Genomic DNA, 17,747 nt, shown 5'->3' with positions numbered 1-17,747 from the left:
CTCACTGTTACCCTTCGGATTCTCTCAGGACTATCTTTGTGGTGCTTGTTTGCTGGCTGGGGTTAAACCATGGCAGCAGTTTGAATTGGCTTGTGGTTCTCAGTCCTGTTATATACAGTATTTTGCAGTATGCCTAATATAGTAATACTATAGGGCTTGCTAGGGGAAAAGAATTAAGAAGATGGTCTCTCCAGAAAGCACCACTTAGTGCTGTTCTTACACTTCTTCATCAAGTGGGACATTGATTCACGTTGCCTAGAGCTTGTGCTCAGGCGTAGGCCTGAGACATCTGTTTCTTGTCCTGCTTTGTTGCAGCTTCTGCAGGTTTTCAGTTGGCAGAGAGATGGCTTATGAGGAAAAAGGATGGTTTCAACAAGGCTGGTGTTAGGGATTTGTTGATTTTAGGGGCTATGCCAGATCTAAACTTGTTGGAATAAAAATACTTGCCCACAGAGACAGGCCTTTAAATAGTGTCCATTCAAATGCAAACAGCAAAAAAGCAGATATCCTTTAATATCAAGGAGGGTTCCTTTTATCTCCCCAGAGGCTTTGTCACTGGTGTGTCACAGCTCTAGATCATCACAAAGGTAGGTCACCTGTCCAGCAGATGCTGTAGGAAATCAGTTGCTTTGAAAGGAGTTCAAGTCCTGCTGTGTGTATCTGATTAGCAGTGACATACTTTGTCCATTTGGATTTCATGCAGTGTGTCATTTCCAGATAAGGGCAGTCACTTGGCAAATCCATTAGAGTGAGTCATTCTAAATATTAATAAGATTTTTTACAGATGCTGGGTCAGTCAGGAGAAAACAGCACAGCATTTTTATTTCATCCCCTGCAGCTGCAGGCTTTGACTGCACAGGTATCCTGACAGCCACTGACTTGTTTTGCTCAGTTTTGCTTTTACTATCAGTTGAAGATAATTTTCACAGAAACAAATCTGTGTTAAAAATCAATAATTCACCACTGCTGCTTCAGCAAAAGCAGTTTTGGCTTTCTATAACAATCTACCTTTTCTAAGCCAGAAAAAGAAATCTAGAAGTTTCTTTCAAAGCCACAACAGAAGCAGAATGTCTGTGTACAGAGGCACACAATGGAAATCTCAGAGCACTTCTTCACTGTCATGTTGTGTCTCCCATCCTGTAAATATTCTGAGGTATTGCAGGACAGTCTGTGTGTGTCAGTTCTGAACTCTCACATACATTAATGGTTTTTCCAGGAGGGATTCAGGAAAGGAGTAATTTATCTGGCCCACAGTGATGAAGGAACAGTGAGAACTTGAATAGAGCAGAGTTCACCCTCACAGGCTTTCTCAGAACCTGGTTTTGGCATTTGCTATATAATAGATTTGGTAGTTAAAGAGCAGTTTTAGCTCTTATGGAGGAACAAATGTCATTTGGTCACTGCTTGGGGGGAATTTTTTTGCTTTGTGATTGGTGGTTGAGGTAGGAGGGTATGTTGGATATACCTGCAGAACTAGAGGTGTGTTAGTCTGAGTGGCCTAATGCAGTGAGTTTATAGGTAGATACTGTTCTGACTAGGGCTGTGTCAGTTCTAAAATGCTGTGAATCATCCAAGCCTAAGAGACAGCTGGAATAATTCCATCTGCAAGCTGCAGTCACTAGATTTGATAACGCCTACTACAGTCATTTTCAAAGGCAATTATAAAGGCTGCCAGAACCAGCCTGGTTAAGGTTTCTGATTGCTCCTCTGTTCCTAAAGTGTCCTTTTCAGAGGTGTTTCTCTACAAGCTGGTTGCAGTGTGTTCTTGGAACAGCCTGTTGCTCAGCACCATTAGCCCCACAGTCCGTGGATGGTCACAGTGATGATGATGCTGCACCCACATCCTCCTGTATAAATATTTTTTGTTCTTTATCTTCCACTGCTCAGCCAGTTGGGACTCATCTCACACAGTCTGTTTGGAGACGCACCAAGTGATCACTGTTTGGCATGAGCATCACTGTGGTATATCATGTTCTAATTTTATTATTCTGTCCCATTTCTCCTTGCTAAATACAGCAGTATCTGGGAATTACATTCCTGTAGTCTGCTGTAGTAAAACTGCAGATGGAATGTGTTTATTCAGATGGTGTGTAGTCCATCTTGGGTAGGAGAAAATAAATGAAATTGTAGAAACTTTATTTGAAGCAGTAAGAGAGAACTTTGAACAGTTCATATGCTGTGTTATGGGTGAGTTAGGCTAAAGAAAATACACTGGCTGGTGTGTCCTCGGTTCTGATCTAGCTAGGTGATTTTCTATGATGAATCATTTATTTTTTAATAAATGGAGGGAGGGAGAGGAGGCAAAAATGGTCTCCAAGAATTTGTGGCTTAGGTCTGTTAATGTGGTTTGCTTAATTCCAGAGAGGAATGCCACTTGACAGTTCTTTTGGGGGTAGAAGTTGAAAATAGCTTGGCTGTAGCTGTTACACTGGGTTTTGGAGTTTTAAACATTTCACTGCTTTCAAGAGGTAGCCAGATGCCATTGCATGTTATAATCTGAGGGCAATGTAATTCGGCCCAACTGCTTAGAGCTTGTCTAGAGAAAAGTGGACAGGTGCTGTCCCTTCCCCAAGGCAGCAGGGAGGCTTCTGGGATGTGCCAAAGAGAGGTTTGGCCTCGGGGCATTTGGGAGGACTGTGGGACTTGTTGGAAGAGGGAGAAAGCAGGCTTTATCCCATCCTATTCAATCACCTCTGGTTTGTGTATTGTTCTTCTTGCTTCACCTCGCCAGCCGTGCATTCCCTGGGCTGGGACCGATGTGCAGTGGGATGACCGGCCACTCGGTGGAGTAAGGAGACCTCCAAATGCCATGGGAACACGCGGGCCTTGCCATCCCAGCTCCTGGCGCCGTCCCTGGAAACACCAGGGCAGCACTTGGAAACTCGTTCAATCCAGAATCTTCTGTGCCGTACCTCATTAAGCTTGTCTGAGAAAACTCCATTACCTCTTAAGTAATATTTTTAAGTTCTCAGGGGCAAGAGTGTTAATAAGCTAATTCTTGCTGCCTGTTACCTGTTGTTTGTGATGCTTAAAGAGAATACCCAACTGATAAAGCACATCTGTTATGTTGTTAATCAGTCAGTGGGAAACAGGATTTGATTCAAAATACAGTAAGACCATTAGAAGACAAATATTCAACGAGGGCTATATCGTGTATAGTATAAAGAGAAACTGTTCTGTGAAGCTGTTCTGAGAGGCTGGGTCTCAAATAGCTGCTGTGATATTCTGGATCACAACCAGAATTGTAGATAAGGTCATCAGCCCTGGGGAATGCACTCTTCAGACGTTGTTTCTGACACCAGATTACAATTTTCTGTGTAAGTGGAAGTGACATTGATGGAAAAGCAGCTGATTGTAAAGAAATCCTGCAGATGACAGCCATGGCCTGTGCTATTCAATGAAATATTTCCTACTGAACTATTTATTCTTAATGGGCAAATATGAAATCACCTCCCCTAGTCCTATTTCAAGTTCAGGAAACTAGATTGGCAGGATGTAAAATATTTATTTCACATAGTGCATGAGTCAAATGGAGAAGCTGCCAAACATCTCTGATTAAACATTTTGATGCACCAGCAGGGAAAAACAGCCCACTGGTACCAGCAGACGTGTCCTACCTAGGCCTGGAGAAGCAGAGAGCAGCAAGGAGTAATGCCAGCTCCATCCACTGGCAATAAAAACCGACATCCTTGATCCAGCCTTATAAAAACTCTAGCTTGGCAGTGCAGTTGCCCAGCAAGTGGTGGCACAGGTTTGTCTCCCTGTCCTGACTTCAGCACCCATGGGGCACCCCCAGCTTTCGGATCCCAGACTTTTACTGACAACACCTCCCATCCCAATTCTCCCGTGTTCAGTGCTGTCAAATCATCTCCCCGCTGTCAGATATTGGCTCAAAATGTTCAGCTGCCTCTAATGACAGCTTCTACAGCCTCTTCAGCTCTCTTATCAGCTTGGTTCCAGTGCTTGCTGGCACTCAGCCTGTCTGTGGCAGTTCTCAGACTTCAGTGCTAACTCCCCAAACTGTAGTGTCTCAACCTGGAGCTTTTGTTCTTCCCCCTCCCCACCAAGTTAATGAAAGAACGACACAGATTTTAATACTGACAGTTGGGGTCTAAATCTGTGTTGCTCCCTACTTGCATATCTAGACTAATTTCCTTCTCCAGGAAGAGAGAGAATCAGTGGAAATTACCTGGATTTCATGAAACTGAGCACAACCCAAAGTGTGGGAGTTCCTCCCATGGCCAAGGCGAACAAGAATAAGTATTCCTTTTTTTTCCACCACAGTACTTAGTGTAACTCCACTTCCCAGTCTGGAACTGCACAGCTGCCCACCTGCACAGAGAGCAGTGAGTCAGAGGGTGCAAGGACTCACTGAGACATCTCAGCAAACAAAGTGGGACGGTGACACAGATGTGCTCTGAGGCTTTGAAGAGGCTGAACTTCACTTCAGAGCAGTCAGACTGACAGTAACTGATTCCACAGTTCCAAGGGGCACCAGATCACAGATTTTTGAATAGGTGCCCCCAAGGGCTGTGCTGAGCTCAGTCCCCACGTAACCTGAAGATGAGTTCAAGGGTTCCTTTTTTCAGAGATAAAAGCTAAACATCCCCACATCTTAAGAATCCTGCTCTAACTAGACAACTTCAGAGAAGTTTGCTGATCAAATATTTTGCTTCCCTTTTCTCTTTCAGATGTCCTCACATCTCTTCCTAAATTCTTTGCTTCCCAAGGCTCCTATCTGATCTCTGCACTTTGATTTATTTTTTTTTCCCAGTCTGGAAAGACCCTTTAGTACATCAGTGAGGGAAAGGAGAACTCCTGAGTATTTTTTGTAAAACTAAAGGAAGGTAAATGTGGCAGAGGCTCTGGAACCAGCTCTATATGTCTGTGCCAAAGGGTGAATACATGGGGGAGCTGTATTGCTACTGCAGTGTGTGCTGTCACTGTGTTGTGATTGACAGCTGACTTACAGTCAAGCCAACCTCTCCCCTAACCCTGAATTTGCACATAAAAGGAATGAGAGACTCATGTTCAAAGAAATACAGCTTCCTGAGAATGCTCCTATTGGTTCCCAGAACAGAGATTAATTTGACCAGCTTGCTCTAATCATGGGATTTTCAGGGTTGCTAAGGGCCATATGGACCTCTCTTAGTGAAGGAAGCAAATGAATGGATACTGTCTGGATTCAAAACCTGCTGCACTTACATGGTCATTTTAGTTGGACAGCTTCATCAGTCACCTCCAGAATGTCACTCAGTGATGGATGGTCACCTGTGCTCAGCAACCACAGCGGGAAAGAAGTGCTGGCAGAGGCAATAAGTACCTGAGCCTCACTGAGCCAGTGCTCCTTCCTCCCCAGAGGGTGACCCATCATTCTTGGTCTGAGGCACAATGCAGAAACCAGAACCATCCCTGGTCTCCCCTCTGGCAGCTCACAGCGTGGGCTTAAAAAGCAGTCCAAAAATCTACAAGAGAGAAAAGGGACAGAGCAGAGAGATCAAATTAAAACCCAGCCATGGAGCACAGCAGTTGCAGGAGGCTTTAATGAGGACTCCTGCAAAGGCAGGGACATGCCGTTTGTTAGCAGCTCTGTCTCATTAAAGTGTGGGTGGACAGTGGCTGTTCCATCCATGCCCAGCCACGAGGAGTTCCTTTGCCTGGCTCTGCCTTCTCGCTTGAGCGCAGCAGAGCGTGGGAACCTCTGCTCATCCTGCTTTTCCTTGATTGTCCCTTAACTCTCTACACTCAGCTTTTCTCCCCCTGGCCTGGGCCTGTTCAGAACAGGGTCAATGGCTTTTCCTCAGAAAAAAATGTTGTAGTGTGACCAGTGTTTTATTTGGGTTGTCAGACTGATGTGTGGAGCAGTGAAGGTGCAGCAAATGGGTCTGTCAGAATCGTAGAAGGTAAAGGGGTTGGAATGGACTTTAAATATCATCTAGTCCCAACACCTGCTGCCATGGGCACCTCCCACTAGCCCAGGCTGGTCAAGGCCTTATCCAGCCTGGCTTCCAACACTGCCAGGGTTGGAGCATCCACGACCTGTGCCTGTGTCTCACCACCCTCACAGTAAAGAATTTCTTCCATATAGCTAACCTAAATTTCCCTTCTTTCAAGTTATATACCCTTTCTCCCTTAGTCCTATCACTAGAGTTCCCGGTGCACAGTCTCCAGCTTCCTTTGATGCTGGCAGGGCTGTGTGGTCTGCACGGAACCTTCCCTCCTCCAGGCTGAACAGCCCCAGCTTTCTCAGCGTGGGGAAGAGAAGGAGGGACGAAGCCAGCCGGCGGTCTGTCCCCACCCTGCCCCCTCTCCCTCCCTCCCTGCCCATTCCCTGGATTTCCCTTCCCTTTTCCCGCCGGCTCCTCTCCGCCCCCTGGCGGCGCAGCCCACCGCGGTCCCCCCTCCCTCCCTCCCTCCCTCGCTCTCCATCCTCCGGCTCTGCCCTATTGTTCTCCCGTCCCTCGCTCCCTCCCTCCCTCCGCCGGCTCTCGCGTCCTCCCTCCGCTCTCCTCCCTCCCTCCCTCCATCCCTCCCTCCTCCTCCTCGCCGTGCCTCCCGCCCCGCTCCCCGGCGCTGATGTCACGCACCCGCTGAAGGCGCGGGCGATCATGGCTGCTGCGGCCGCGGCCGCGCCGCCCGCCCGCCGCTGATGCCCGCGATGGAGCCGGCCAGCCTGCTGCGGTTCCTGCGGAAGCTCAAGGAGGTTTTCGACGTGTGCGACGAGGATGCGGACGGCTTCATCCGCGTGGAGCACTTCGTCGCCCTGGGGCTGCAGTTCGGCCAAGGGGATGAGGTGAGTGGGGCAAATCCCCCGCTCCGATCCCCCCGCAACTTTCACCTGCTGTGCGCGGCCGGACCCCGCCCGGGCCGCCCGTCTCACGGCAGCCCAGACCCGCTCCCTTCTGAGACCCGTCCCTCGGGGGGTCCCACAGCCCTCCCCATGGCAGCCTGGACCCCTTTTCCCCCCGGCCGCCCTCCGCCTTTCCCGCATGAGTCCTCCCTAAAGACATCCCGGCTCCCTCCATCCCTCGGGAGGGTCCAGACCCCCGGGCTGACCCTGTCGCGGTCCCCTGGGGTGGAGGGACCTGTCCCGGTGCCGGCAGGGCTGGGGGGTCGCGGTGCCTTTCTTGGGAGGTGTTTATTATGGTTTTTCTCCGTCCTGGCTGAGCTGAGCCCGCACCGGTGCCCGGCTCTGTTGGGGTACTGGGAGCAGAGCCAGGTCTGGACAGGCAGGGAAGCACCTGTGCGGGCACCCCAAAAGCTGCAGGTGATGGGTTGGAAGCGAGGGCTCCCTCCATTCATCCATCCCTCCCTCCAGCCCTCCAGTGACACAGCGTAAATCTGGAGTCGCGCCACTGGTCTCGGAGCGGTTGCGTCAGTGGGACCACTGTACATCGTGACATCAGTGTAAAATGGGAGTGGGATTCGGGCCAGAGGCAATGAGGGCAACGACGCGTGCTTGGTTTGAAACGGTTCCCGTCAGTGGTTCCATCAAGGGCTGCAGATCCAGCGAAATTAACCAGCAAGAAACGCTTTCCCGTGGAGAACTCCCGGGATATTGCACTTAACTCTTCAATACGTCCCAGCAATTTTGGGTGCCAGGGAGGAGGAGTGGAGTTGGGACTGGGACAGGGTTCAGAAAACCAGTATCAAACAACCTTTTAAATTGCAATAAAACAAATTAATGTGAGGAGCCCACGAAACGGTGGTTTATAAAGGGATGCTGAAGAGGCAGCAAAACCAGAGTAATTGTTGGAGCAAATTACTTACTTCTGGCTTACCACTCTTAATGAAACACAGCTTGTGAATTAAGTCAGGAAACCAGGAGACAGAAGGCTTATTACTTACAGATAGTCACAGGTCTGTTAAACATTTTCTTAATGAGAAGATGGAGTTTATTGTTTTAACTAGCAAAATAAGGACAAATGAGCAACAGTAATGAGTTCTTTGATTTCTGGTTTTATTTGTCTCTTGGTAAGTTGTGTAATTTTATATAAACTAAGAGAAATATTTTTAAATCCTTTCTGCTACCAGATACACTGCATCCAAATTGCTTTTTGCACTGCTGTGTTTATCTGGAGGCAGACCAGTGGCTTTCTCATGCAGCACGGAGAAAGACTGATGAAATTCCACTGGCTGTTTTGCAGCAGGATGACACTGATGATCATAACAATACTTTTTGGTCTCAGAAGTCTTTAAGGTTGTGAGAGGGGAGCGGGTTCTGTAAGATGCAAAGGAGGATTCAGGTGGTGATCTCGTAAGCTTTGAGTGAATTGGAGTATATTAGTTGGAAAACATTTAAATGGAGAGAAAGAGGAAACTGAAATGTCAGTACAGACAGCACTAGAGAAGTACCAGGTGTCAGTGGTTGTGTGTAGGATTCAGGACAGGCTGGCTTGCTGGGCAGGCATGGGAGAGATTGCCAGGGGTGAGAAGTGCATCCCTTTGTATTTTGTTCAGTTGTAACTGGCAGTGTTTGATAAGATATTTGCAAATCTGGGACAGAGAACTCTTATCTCTACATCGTATCTTTTTATCTGTCAGGGTTATAATATAACTTGTTCTGGTTTACTTCCCTGTGTCTGGTGTAGTCAGGGGTGGGAGCACGTGGCAGTTGAGTAAATGGGATTTGTAAATCACCAAAAGAGGTTTGCTAGAGGAATACAGAATCAGTTTTGCAAGTGCAGATTTACTGTAGAACAGCCACTGTAGATGAACTAGTCTGGTTTTAAGGCTTGTTAAAAAGGGGCTTTCTGTGTGATGAATCACAGTTGATGTTTGGAGATGGCAAGAATCTACTCTTTCAACCTTGCATCTGCAGGAGCCTAATAAGTTCTATGTGGAGCCTAATAAGTTCTATTTCTATTCATGAAATTGAGGAGACACTGTTAAGGAGCAGTTCCCTTTAACACATTGGAACATATTTACTGTCAATGAAAATTAATTCTATTTTTGAATATGCTACAATTCTTGGGCTTGATCCACCTCAGCTCCCTTTACATTCCAAAGAGATCTTTCCATTCTCATCAGTGAAAGATGGATTTGCCCTCCTGTGTCAGTCATTTGCTCCTTCTGTTGACACAGTTCGTGAGGTGACAGGAGGGATCCTATTTGGTAGCACTGTGGTCTGAGTAATTCTGACTCTTACCAAGAGTAGCCCTGGGTTATGTTTATGAACTGGGAGAGTATCTGTCCCTTCAGTAGTGCCAGCCGGGCATAAGCAGCTTTCCACCTCTTCTCTACCTCCTCCAAGCCACCGCCATCCAAAGTTTGGAGTCTATAAATTCTTAATATTGACTTCAGTAGGGCTTGTGGCTTGGACTGTTTAGGGCATTTAGCCTTTTCTGGCTGTTTCTTTTTCTTTCTCTTTCCTTTTTCTTTCTTGTTTGCTTGTTTTTGTGTGGTGTGTAGTAAACATGCTGAATGTTACCATTCCTGAAAGATAACAATTCTGAAAACTGCCCCAAGGGCAAAATGTTGCACCAAGGCAGCAGCCTTCTGTTGAAGCGAAGCAATCCTTACCTGCACAGTCAAAATAATGAACTTTAACCTTTCTGGTTAACTTTTTTACTGTTTTATTTTTAGTGGGCTTTGGAGGCCTCTGTTTCTAGCAGCTTTTCTTTTCCTGAGACTGCACCATCACTGCTGAACCTCATTCCATTCTGCCTTGCACATGCACACCAAAATCCTGGTCGTGCCATGCAGTTTGATGCCCACTGCAGCAATGCCAGTGGCCTCAGAGTGGCTGTTTAGGTGAGGTGTTTCAGCTGTGGAAACACTTCTAGCAAGTTTGCTTACAAGCTTTTGCTTTGCCCTAGAAAGCACATGGTTCAACTAAAGGAAGAAATGATTTGGCCATGTAAATCTGGCCCAGCCAGGAGCAGAGTCATGTCTCTAAATTCCTGAATTTAGAGCAGACCAGACTAGCTGTCGAGTGCTGCTTGCCCGTACAAATGGTTGTGCAACTTGTGCTTTTAGGCAGTTTGGCTTTCTGGCCTCCGTTCATCCCATCTGGCTGTGGGCATTTAACTGAGTTGTCTAAATTAATCTTTCTCCATGGACATTGGTGAGCAGTTGAACACTCAGAGGCTGTAACAGGACCAGAGGACAAAATAAATCCTTCAGAGGTGCTTCTTTATCTCCAGGACAACAGAAACTCTGAGCTGAGACTTCTGGTTCAGTGCTGAAAGCCAGCAGGGTTGGGCCTGGCCTTTCCTCTTGAATGGGGTGTTTGCTGTTTGTGTAGAAATCTGAAGGGCTGTTTCCAAAGTGACTTGACGGGATGGCATGTGCTCACCAGCTAAAGAAACACTTCACATTACACTGAGAAATGCCAAGAGTCGCTCGCCATCTGCTTCCCTTTCACTGGGAAGGGAGTTTCACTACCAGCCAAGTGTCTGGGAGCACTGTGAGTGAGTGACATGTTCAGCAAGCCCCAGTTCTGGCAGGGGATTGTGTGAATGTGTATTTCAGGATAGTGCCAGTTGATGTTTTATTATGCCAGATTCTACTTCAACTCCACATTCAGTTTTCAGCAACAAGTGAAATAGGCTGAGCATGTTTACAACTCCTTTCTGAGAGACAGGTAATCACCTTTTGGAGGTGTGCAGACCGTGCAGGTGCTTACACAGGGATCTGTCATGGTAAAATCAACTGCTGCTCATCAATTTGAAGCAGTGTCACACCTGAAAGGCAACTAATAAAATATACAGGCCCATATCAGTTATTCATGTGAGTGGACAGTAACTCATTTGAAGTCAGTGGTTTATTAGTGGTGTAGAACAGAAGCAGCTGAAAACAAGTTCACATATTTCACATGAACAAATGAAAGCTTCTGGCCAACAGAAACTATTGCAATAGGGAGATGTTTGTTGCTAATTTTAGTTGCTTCCATTTATCCCCATTCTGGGCTGAAGTTAAAGGCATCAACCTCAAGTGCTGCCCAGGCAGTAGATGCTCCATTTTGACTTGCTCTCAGATGTCTCCCAGGAGCTGACGTTGTCATGCTCTCAACTCAGCCCTTCTGTTGTAAGCACTCCAGAAGCAGCTTCTCCTGTGAAGAGCAGGGCTGTAGTTTCACTGCCTGACAGCCACGAGTCTTCCTGAGGGGTCTGGGTGAATTTCATGCCCCTGGCTGTAGTGATGCAGCTCAGAGTTGCACGCAGAAATTAATGAAATCACTGCAGAGTTACATCAGTGTGCATGATGACAGAGCTCATACCTTGACAGTGTGCACTGTGCTCTCGACTGACCTGCAGCCATGAGAAAAAGAGGCTTTGGCACTGAGACATTGAAAGGCAGCTATGAGGGTGTCACCAAGTGATGCTGCCATTCTCATAATGGAGGGGGTAAAGGGCTACGACTTCCTTCTTCTCTGCTTTTCCTGGAAATAATTAAAGAAAAATTAAAGTATTTGCCTGGATGTAACAAGGATACAAAGAGCACACCCATGTGACAGTGTTTTCTAGGTAGCAGCAAGGCTGCCACACATTCAGATTCCTTAAAACTGTAGTTGCTAATGACCCAGATATTTCATATAATTTACAGTGGCTGGGCAAAAATGCAGTTCTGAAGTGGCACAGTGGGGTACTTATTTTATGGATTAGCCCAGGCAGAGCCACTGTAGCCTTCCTAATTCAATACAAGCTAGCAGTGAATATGTTTAAAATAGCCCTTTGGAATATCTTGAAAGTGAGCATGTATTTCCAAACAGCTGACATAAAGCAAGCTTGGTAGTCACGATTAATCAAACATTTTGCTGTGGTGAGGAGGGGAGCTGTAGGTTTGCTGTGCACTCATGAGTTTAATTCCTTATGTAACGTTTGCATTTCAAAGGTGAGAGCTCTGAGGGGGTTACATACACAGTTAAGAATTGATTGTTTTGATTGTTGCTGTGTTTTGCAATACAAGTCAGTGATCTGAAACAGTAAATTCTTAGTCCCTAAAGGAAAGGCCATCAATTTTGATAGTAATTCTTGGTATTTAAATGACTGCTTTTTATGGCTACCTCACTGTTTGCGTTTGCTGCAGGGACAGTGATATTGTGTTTATTTCTTATTGCCAAATTCAAAAGTTAAATAAAAGCATATAGATGAAACATAGAAGGCAGCACAGTATGGAAGGTGACATATGTAGCTGGTGAAGTAAAAACATTCAGCTGCCAGGCAAGACCAGCTTTTTTCTACGTAAATTTTTCTCCCTCCATGCCTGATTCAGTCCATGCTGCTAAGTTGTAAAATCGGTGTTCTTTGTCTGTGACATGCCTGCATGTTGTGCAGAAATTTGCTCTTGCAAATCCTAGGGAGGATTTCAGATTTCTGGCACGTATTGATTTTATTCCTCTAACATGATTAAGCTTTGAAAAGTGACTTAAACAAAATTGCTGCAAGGGAGGGTAAGTCTTGGAGGGAGAACAAGCCACTGCCATCTACTATTTGGGGGTGTGATCCCCAGTACAGATTTTTTTTGGCTTCTAAATTGCATTGTTACCTACAATTTAACACAATTGACTCATATTCAGTAGCAGAGCTTTTCCACAAAGTGGAAAAAATCAATTGCCTTCTAGTGTTTAATGTTTTTATTCTCTGTGTAGCTGACAACATAAGTTTCCTATTAATTCTATCTGATTTTAATGCTGATATTCACAAACATTTTAAAATCCCTGATCTGATTTTTGCATCAGACTGTCTGCTCAGGAGTTCTAACAGTTCTTAAAATATGCAGTATTTGGGGGGACACACGTGATCTCAGACCTAGATACTCGCATAGGCTGCTGAGTAAACACCCATCCTGTGAAGTTAACTCAGTGCAGGGTGTGATTAAGCACATGAATGATAAAAGAGAGCGTCAGACACAGTCACTAGTACTCTAACATATGGTTTTACAACAGCAGTGTGAGTGTAAACAAAGCACCGTGTAATACCTCTCAGTTCCTTTTTACTCGAGATATAATTGAAGGGCCTCGCTTGGAGAGAATGCAGGTGTTTCTGTAGATCTAGGAACGCTGTTCTCACATTTTGTGTGCAGTTAAAACCAAAAATAGCAGGACTCCTTCCTAAGCCTGGCATCCAGTTCAGCCCTGAGGGATGTTCAGCCCCAAAGTGAGTGACAGGAGTGACCTGAGGGGTCAAAATAGTGCAAGGGAGACAAGGCCAGTGCACAGGGGTCTGGAAAAATTGCAGTGTACTCCTCAGGTTTTAAAGCTGCTCTGACAATTTAGTTTGGGTGTAGTGTTATGGGTTTAGGGGGTCAAGTGAAAAGCTTAGAAACAATAGAGGCTTTTGTCTTTACGATTCCTGAAAGGGAAGGCACTGGAATGGTCTGTTCTGGAGTGGAGGGGCTGTTGGCCTGGTGGAATGAGAGGTGTCAGCCAAACCAATTTCTTCCTCTGGAGTGGTGTCAGTTTTAAAATCACCTACATTTCGATGCTCACAGGTGGGTTTTCTCAGGTGTTCTAACATCACACATACGCCTGCATTGTCAAACTGCATTTTTTCCCCACTTTTGGGGACATTCTGGTAGTGTTCCATCACCTCCAGATGAACTGACCCTCCCCAGTGGGATCCAGATGGCTTTTGGAACATGAGATATTATTTTCCAGTGACACTTCTGTTGTTATGATAAAAAATATGCAGAGGCAAACAGCTTTGTCCATATGCTTGCAAGGTATAAATAGATTTGAGAAACTGTCCTAAAATATTGGTGATTTCGCTGGTTTTGTGGCAAGTGACTATAGGATCAGTTTTAAACCTAACATATATGATGTGTGTGTTAGGGTACAGTAGGTAATAGCAATTCAGAAAGTGAAATGCCACAGAGATGTCAACGGGGAGAACATTTGTCAATGTTGGCCCTTACCCTTTTGTCCTGTGCAATAGCATATTCTGTCACCCTAAAATAGCACTAAATCCTCTGGTAATAGCACTTTCTCAGCACTTTCTCAGTGTTGTTAACTGCTGGGAACAGGAGGAAAGCTGTAGGATTCTCATTAGGAGAATTTTGTTGCAGGAGTCTCTTGTGCGCCGGACTGGTGTGGTATTGTGTCAAAATACAATAGTCTGCTCAGGAGGGGTTTAAAGGCAGCCATGGAACTCATAGGGATAGGGGTGCTAATGAAAGGGAAAGGAATGTAGTAAAGAGAGAGGTTCTGCTGTTCTTTCTCACTGGGATTATAATCAGCATCCATGAGAGCAGATTTGGCATTTTGACCCCGGGAATCCTGGGGCCGTCGCATTCAGTGGTGTGACCCTTGTGTGTTGTGAGGGAATAAGGACAGCAAATATTATTTGCAGCCTTGTGGTAAAGACTGGCTCTGCTTTTGGTTCCTTATTTGGTTTTGATGCTCATCATGCAGCAGCCCAAGCAGCAGCTTGTGGCCAGTGGGACAGACCCCCTTTGCATCCAGCCTGGAGAGGGTGGGAGCCTGTAGTCAACTTCTCTCAGTGTTGTGGCTGCTTTAATTCAGGTTTTAAGGCCATTTTGCTCCTGAGGGCCCTGGTTGACTTGCTGGCAGCTGTTGTGTTCAGTGATGTGGCCACGAGCCTTGGCAGGCTGGGGTGGTCCCAGTTGGCTACTGGGCCCCGCTGGTAGAACTGTGAGGGTCACGAGGGCAGCTGGAAGGGCAGCAAAGCCATCCCGTGCCACAGAAACGTATTTCATGGCAGTGTAGTTTTTACAGCACTGTTTCAGGCTTTATGCAGCCTCCATAGCAATTGTTTTATGAGTTTGACATGTTATTGTTGCCTAAAAGAGGTAGGAGTGTAATCAACCTCACCTTTTGGGGGGTTTTTATAAGTATGATATCTTGACTGAGTTCACTTGAAGCTAGCTTTTTATTGACAAAACTTAAATTGAAATATTTGGCAAACAACAGGTGAAGATGCTCCAAAACATAAGATTTTGCTCAACACAAAGCATCTTCCCTATTTCCTTCCGAGAAACATGAAAAAGAAAACATGATTTTGATTTTCTCTACTTAGCAAAAAGGCTGAAAAATCAAGTTTTTGCAGGAAGCAGGAGCAGCTTTAAAGTGGGGTACAAGAGAAGGCAGGATTTTGGCTCATGAACATTTGTATTTTTGGCTATTGGTTTTCACAGCATGTGACCACAGTTACCTTATCAAACCCTGGTCTTGAGCAAATGAAGCCTGACTTCATTTACTGCAGCCACACGTTGGTGAAACTTGGGCATTTCAGCCTCCAGCGTGAAGAGTGAATTGTGTGTTCCATTCCTCAGTTCTCTTTGGGCTTGCTTGGAAACAAAGAACTGAGGAGTGCTTTGGGACCCATCTTCAAAGGAGCTTTGATAATGTCAGTTTTGCTTTTCTTGCTGAGCAATTACAAGGCATGGAAGTTTCCACTGAGCAAAAAGCTGCATCTTTCCTTCTCACCTGGGAATTCGGTGCCCTTTGCCAAATGCAAACTCCTCTGCACGGTCTGATGCCTTTTCTGGAAAGTGCTGTGGTATTTTGCTTCCAATCAGGCAGTCCAAGGTGTCTTGTTTAGAGAATGAAATTGGTCTGAACAGTCTGCTGTTGACGACTGTCATTTGGGAAAGTCTAAATTTGAAGGTCAGTACATCTCTAAGTACTGACTTTGGTGGTGGCAGGTCCTTAGCAATAACCTGCCACCTCACCAGTGTCCTAGTAGTGACCTTGCCTGATGACTCTGCTGGTACTCCAGAGAATTTCTGGGTATCTGTCAGAAAGATTGGAAGCTTTGGCTCTAACCAAGCTCCTGATGTCTTTCCAGTGGGTGAAAAGATAATTTGCCATGCACAGTGAATTTGGCACAGGTCAAGTTTCTGTCCTGGTACCAGTGCTGGCTCATGCAGGTCATTTGTTTCTTGATTTAGACAGTCACCCAGGTAACCTCAGGAAAAGGTAAAATACTCACAAGTTGCTTGCATTTTGCCAGGGGTCCATGGCACAGATTGCTTTTTCTGTGTGCATAGCCCCACGTGATTTCTCTTACTGTATTTTTCTTGTAAACCTGGTCTGACTGTTGTGAACTACATTTCTTTTTTTCCAGCAAATATTTTCTTTCCCCTGTGGCATTGTAAATAACATTTTTAGAAACTTGACAACCCTGCTGTGTGGAGGCATCATCTTGACTCAGTGTGAATGAACCCTGCTGCTCCCTGAGCTGGTGGAGGCTGGTGATCCTCTGCATCAGCTGTTTCTTTGGGGTGGGCTCTGAATATTCTGTTCATTCAAGGCCAAATTGCTGCTCTCAGTCTGCTGCCTGGGGCCACAGGATGGGAGGAGGAGGAGGAGAGCACTGTGCAGGGGATATTTAATGCATGAGGATCGATGATGCCTCAAGGGTCTCGTCCTGAACAGACAGTAATTCCCACTGTCATTCCACGGCTCTGCCTGGGTGCTGTTTCCTGCTGGAGACTATTTGAAGTAATGCACAATGTTCTGGCCTCACCATGTTGTTCTCCCAGTTTATTCCTTCCTTCTTCAGGGACAGCTTCAGTTTGGGACTCGCCATGGCTGGTGTTTTTGGCTGGGTGGCTCCTGTTCAAATGGTGGTGGTCAGTCAGCTCTAGTTATGTTACAGCAGATTAGCACCTGTTTGGAAGGGAATGGAGCTTTGGAGGAGTTGGGCTAAGTGGTTATAAACACGAATGATTTACACAACATTTCTGGTGAAAAGCTTGCTTGATTGAGTTGGTGGAATAATGTGGCTATAAATTACCTTTGGGTTTATTGCAGTTGGCTGCCTCAGCGGCTCTTTAGCAATATGTTCTGTTCAGTGGCGCTTCTCCTAATTCAGTGCCTGACATTGCATGCTTTTTGTAGGTGTTGCACTATTCTGCAGAGCTGATTCCCTGGATTTATGGTACAGGGTGAAGAGAGTAGGAGAGTAGACTCCTCTCATAGCAAGAAATTGCTGCTGTCTCTATTTTGGGGGAAGAAGTGTGAAGAGGCACATTTCAAGCACCTTTTTTACAGGAGGAAGTGTTGCCATGGATAGCAGTTGTGAAACATTAGGTCTGATTTAACTGAGGGGACACTGGTATTTACTGTTGTTGGCTTCCAGAGGTGGTTCCTGAGCCCACAAGGACACCAGGCTGAGCACCCTCAGCAGAGCAAAGATGCAGAACTGGCCTTTTGTTTGGGGGATTTTGTGTAGAGAAGGGTGTTCCTGGAGTCCTTTGAAGGTGCCTGTGTGATGGGACCTCACTGAGCTGGTACACTGGAACCTTCCTTTCCCTTCTCACACTTTGCAGCTCACAGTGTCTTTATTCACTGAGTAACAGGTGTGCCAGTCACAGAGGGTATTTCTCTGATTACCCAAAAACTATTTCAACTTTAATTTCTCTTTTTCCCCCTGACCTGTGTTTTCTCTCCCCCTCTTGTTGCTGATAGCACCTTACCTGTTTTACAATGTCTGTTAGTCATTATGCCAGCTTAACTTAGGTGAACTGCTGCCAGTACCACTGGCTGTGTGTCATCAGCAGCACCAAACTGTGTTCTTTCTGAATGAGCTGGGCAGAAGGGTCCCAATGGGGAGGAGGAAGAAGGATGCTCTCTTCAAGTGGATTGCAAACAGATGGACAGCAGTGAATGAACACAAAGGAAATAGTGGTGAAGTGCTCCAGTGTGTGAAACAGTATCAGTGTTTGAGTATCTGTGTGTATCTTAATACCCACGTGCAGTAACTGATTTCTAGGAGTAAACTGCCAGCCTGGAATAGAAATTGATTTTAAGACCCGTAGTATGTGCTCAGAGCACACTGTAA

The 17,747-nt window shown here is 45.9% G+C and overlaps 1 protein-coding gene across 2 annotated transcripts in view; it reads left to right on the top strand.

Moving 5' to 3' along the window:
- The first annotated feature begins 6,584 nt into the window (after positions 1 to 6,584).
- Positions 6,585 to 17,747, top strand: part of RAB11FIP4 (RAB11 family interacting protein 4) — a 105,337-nt gene continuing 94,174 nt past the window's right edge. Inside the window, exon 1 of one of the 2 annotated variants that reach the window (XM_050319105.1) lies at positions 6,585 to 6,793. In XM_050319105.1, the coding sequence (XP_050175062.1) occupies positions 6,650 to 6,793 (144 nt within the window). In that variant the 5' untranslated portion in view covers positions 6,585 to 6,649. The remainder of the gene's footprint in view (positions 6,794 to 17,747) is intronic. The other variant, XM_050319104.1, reaches the window with a different exon arrangement.

The sequence above is a fragment of the Myiozetetes cayanensis genome, unplaced genomic scaffold (assembly GCF_022539395.1).
Source record: "Myiozetetes cayanensis isolate MyiCay16 unplaced genomic scaffold, myiCay2020 scf22, whole genome shotgun sequence".
Lineage (NCBI taxonomy): Eukaryota > Metazoa > Chordata > Aves > Passeriformes > Tyrannidae > Myiozetetes > Myiozetetes cayanensis.
Note: the sequence above shows the minus strand (reverse complement) of the source record. Positions and strands in the feature narration are given on the sequence as shown.